Here is a 3,963-nt window from a genome sequence, read left to right on the forward strand (position 1 = left end):
CAGTAGCCTATAGCTAAAGAGTTATTGATGCTATTTTAATGGTAATGAAGCCTTATGTTATCCATAGGCAGCGACATTGAGTTTTCCTTTGGTCACTCAGAATGCCATTTTCATTCATCTAAAATAACAGGAAGGTATTTACAATAACATTTACATTGTAGGTTCTAGGTAAGCCTAGCCTATACCCAACATTACTATAGTATTATGCTTACATCAAGGCTACATTGCATTGGACAAGACCTACAGTTAGTCCTACAGTATGTTACCTATACCTCAACAGTTTGCAATAGGCCCTATTAAATAAGTACGAGTACCTATTCTAGGCTAGCATAGACCTAGTTGCCTTATTCTAGGCTACATCACATTAAAAAGATACTTCGCCTTTATGTTTAATACATAGGCTCAACACAGTAGCCTATAGCTAAAGAGTTATTGATGCTATTTTAATGGTAATGGAGCCTTATGTTATCCATAGGCAGCGACATTGAGGTTGTGGGTTCCCCATACAAACTGGGGTGCCTCCTTCCCCATTACAATTGTTCCCTTTAAGTTTAAAAAAGGTGTGCAAACTGCCTAAAATTTCTGTGCCCCTTCCCTGAAGTATATATTGATTTATCTGGATGTTGCCCATGATGTTATCACTTTGATTTTGAATAACCACAATTGGAGTATCTCCTAATGAAAAGATAAAGATATGCAGTCAAAAGTCAAGTATCCCAACAACTAACACTTACCATACTTTACACTGCAAGTCCAATAAAAATCTTACTCTTTCTAAAACATGCCACTGACACTATTTATGAAAAACAAAATGAAGACTTGGAATATTTTTGTTAATAATCATAACTGGTCTTCAAATACATGTAATGTGTCCCAACAAAACTTCTACATTTGGAAGTATTGGCAGCCTAGTAAGACTAAAGTTATAGGCAATTATTTTGATTATTGTGTGCCAATGTTGTTTGTTCTGAGTTATGCTCCCTCGTAACTCCGAACTTGCTTATTATATAGGCTAGGCTACGTTTGGTATGGTCTTACACTAGAGCTGTTCATGAACACAGCCTATTAATTTAATTAAGTATTTTTACTACAGTTTTGTCCATAATTATATAGAGTTAGAGTGTTGACTGCTTTGAGTGCAAAGTGATTTTCATGTTAAGATTAAAAATACTTTTCTTCATCTGAAAATTGTCACATTTCATTTGTGTAATCTCTAAAATTTCCTAAATAATATGAAACGTATTTTTTTTCAGTAAAACTTTTTATCTTATCTGTTATTTTATCTATCCTAACTCTATAAGTATTCAGTCAATTTAATTGACCTTCTAATCAACATAAAAAAAATGATATGAATCTAAATTATCCTTTTTTCTTCATCCTAGAATGAATGCAAATTGTAACAGGAAACTACAGTTGTTTACCCTAAATAGCTTAAAGCACATAACAGTATACAACTGTTTCTACTTAAAATTTATTATTTTATTGCCAGTTGTACCCTGTCTAACTAATAATAATCCTGCGAAATAAGTTGTACTCGCTCAGTGCATGTGTAGCTCACATTACTTTATCGAATTACCTAATGCATGAGTTATTAGCGAGCAATCCTCATCAAAATGTCTATCATTAGTATTATTTTTCTTACCTAATTTAATTTAAAATGTTTCTAATTTTTAAATTTAGTTACTGTTATAATAACAAATAAAGAATACATATGAAAAACAAGAAACATAGTACTTACCAGGATCTCTCTATATTTGGTGTCGACTATTGATGAAACTTAACCCTTCATTTTTGTACTATGGTACTATTACTACACTAAATAATTTTTTATTTAATCAAAAGACTTGTGATGCTTATTGAAAGCTTGCAAAATTTTGTGAAGATACACAAAACATCTTAGAAGTTATAATATGGAAACTCTAAAGGTCAATTTGGGGTCATGAACTTGGCAAAATTGACTGAGCCCATAGCTAGAGAGCTAATTTACTTTCTTTTTTTTCAAAATTAAGTTATTACTTATTAATCATTTAAAAACAACTTACTTTACCTCAGACTTTTTTTCTCCATCCCATTTTCTTCAGCAACAAACATATTTCCTACCTACATTAAAGAATGAATTACTTAAAAAAAATTAAATGTTACAAAAATGTTATAAAACCATTTATAGCACTTTCTTAAGCAATTAAATTATTTTTTGTGTTCTAATAGAACATGAATTTATAGACACACTATTTGTTTAATGTTATTTAATTAAGAATCTCTAAAGACAGTATGTTTATATATATCATATATAATTAAACAAGTATTAAGAATGTTACTCAAAGTTGATGTAACTAATCTGCTACTTATATACTTGTGTTATACTATTTCAAACTATATAAATGTTACAAATTTAAATTTTATATTTGACCTGAACCAATAATGTGAGCAATATAAAAACATTAAAGCATAAATGTTTTTAATCATTATTCTGTATTATGATTTGGTTCCAACTTAAGAAGAGAGTGTTTGTTTTTCAGTGCAAAGCTACACAATGGGCTATATGTGCTGTGCCCACCATGGGTAGGTATTGAAACCAAGTTTTTAGCAACACGAAGAGAAGAGGATTAACAGTCAGACATGCCTGGTGCTAAATTCTTCTATATGACCTATTACAATCATGACTAAAGACTATGGTAAAAAAAAAAAACAACTAAAGATATTTTTACTTTTGGAAACAGGAAAATATTACCCACAGATTTGCAAGAATCATCTATAAATTATTGAACAGAATTAGCTTTTTCTTGACTATGAAAAGTAGTGTTCTAACACAGACAAAATTTGCATTTGGACAACAAAGTATACAGACAGAAAGAAAACCACATACACAAACTCTACAACTCACGCATTCATGCACACACACATGCTAAGATCACACCAGTACTGATATAGTATACCCAACAGTAGTAGCAGACCATGTCATCTGTACTTGGTTATCTACTGTCATCCTGGCTCGTTTCGTAGCAAAGACGTTTATGATTTGTTTGGTGTCAAGCAATTCTAACAAGTCATTTTCTATGCACAAAAGTGTCAGTGCATTAAACCAGTTTTGGCACATTGGTGATCAAAGTGTGTTCTTTATCCTTTTCAGTATCAAGAATGATCTTTCTCCTGAGCAGTTGCTTGACATAAGGCATAGGCACATTCTTAAGATTATCAATAAGTTTGGGAAAGTTGATTTCAAAGACTGTTCACATATCATTCTCAGCATACTTTGTTTCTTGGATTCTGACATTTTTCACAGAATCCTGCCTTGCAGAGGGCAGCAGACTGAACAATCTTTTCCTCTATGCAACTATCCAAATCTGTAGGATATGTACTAATAAGTTTTTTGATGGCACTGCAGTGGTCCTCTGTAGGCATGGACTCCAAGTTTCATAAAAACCCAAACTTGCAACTGATATTTTCATATGTCACTATTCTGTTGTCTAGTGCAAGTGACTGTTTGTCAATTATTGTTAAGAAAGTCTGACCTTCATATTGAGTAGAGGGTGAAAAATCACTCTCTTCAGTATCCTATCATGTAGAGAATAGCTCCTGCAAAGCAACAAGAGATGGAGAAGGTCATGGATGGCTTAATTAAAAGAGGGATAGTTGAGAAATCAGATTGTCCTTGGTCAGCTCCCGTTGTGTTACTCCAGAAGAAGGATGGGACCCAACGTTGCTGTGTGGACTTCAGAGCTCTTAACAGTATAACTGAAAAGGACTCATACCCACTGCCAAGAATTGATGATACTCTTGAGGCCCTAAGTTGAGCCAGGTGGTTTTCAACTCTGGACTTACAGTTGGGTATCCATCAAGTGAAAATGGCTGAAGCAGATAAACCTAAGACTGCATTTAATTATGCCCAAGGTCTCTGGCAATACTTTGTGATGCCATTTGGGCTTAGCAATGCTCCAGCAACATTTTAGAGACTGATGGAAG

The 3,963-nt window shown here is 33.0% G+C and overlaps 1 protein-coding gene across 1 annotated transcript in view; it reads right to left on the reverse strand.

Annotated features, from left to right (window-relative positions):
* Positions 1-2,043: 2,043 nt before the first annotated feature.
* LOC106460336 (UPF0668 protein C10orf76 homolog) overlaps positions 2,044-3,963 on the reverse strand; it is a 59,761-nt gene continuing 57,841 nt past the window's right edge. The window contains exon 13 of the mRNA XM_022387034.1: positions 2,044-2,100. Within this exon, the coding sequence (XP_022242742.1) occupies positions 2,044-2,100 (57 nt within the window). The remainder of the gene's footprint in view (positions 2,101-3,963) is intronic.

This window comes from Limulus polyphemus, unplaced genomic scaffold (genome assembly GCF_000517525.1).
Source record: "Limulus polyphemus unplaced genomic scaffold, Limulus_polyphemus-2.1.2 Scaffold755, whole genome shotgun sequence".
Taxonomy (NCBI): Eukaryota; Metazoa; Arthropoda; class Merostomata; order Xiphosura; family Limulidae; genus Limulus; species Limulus polyphemus.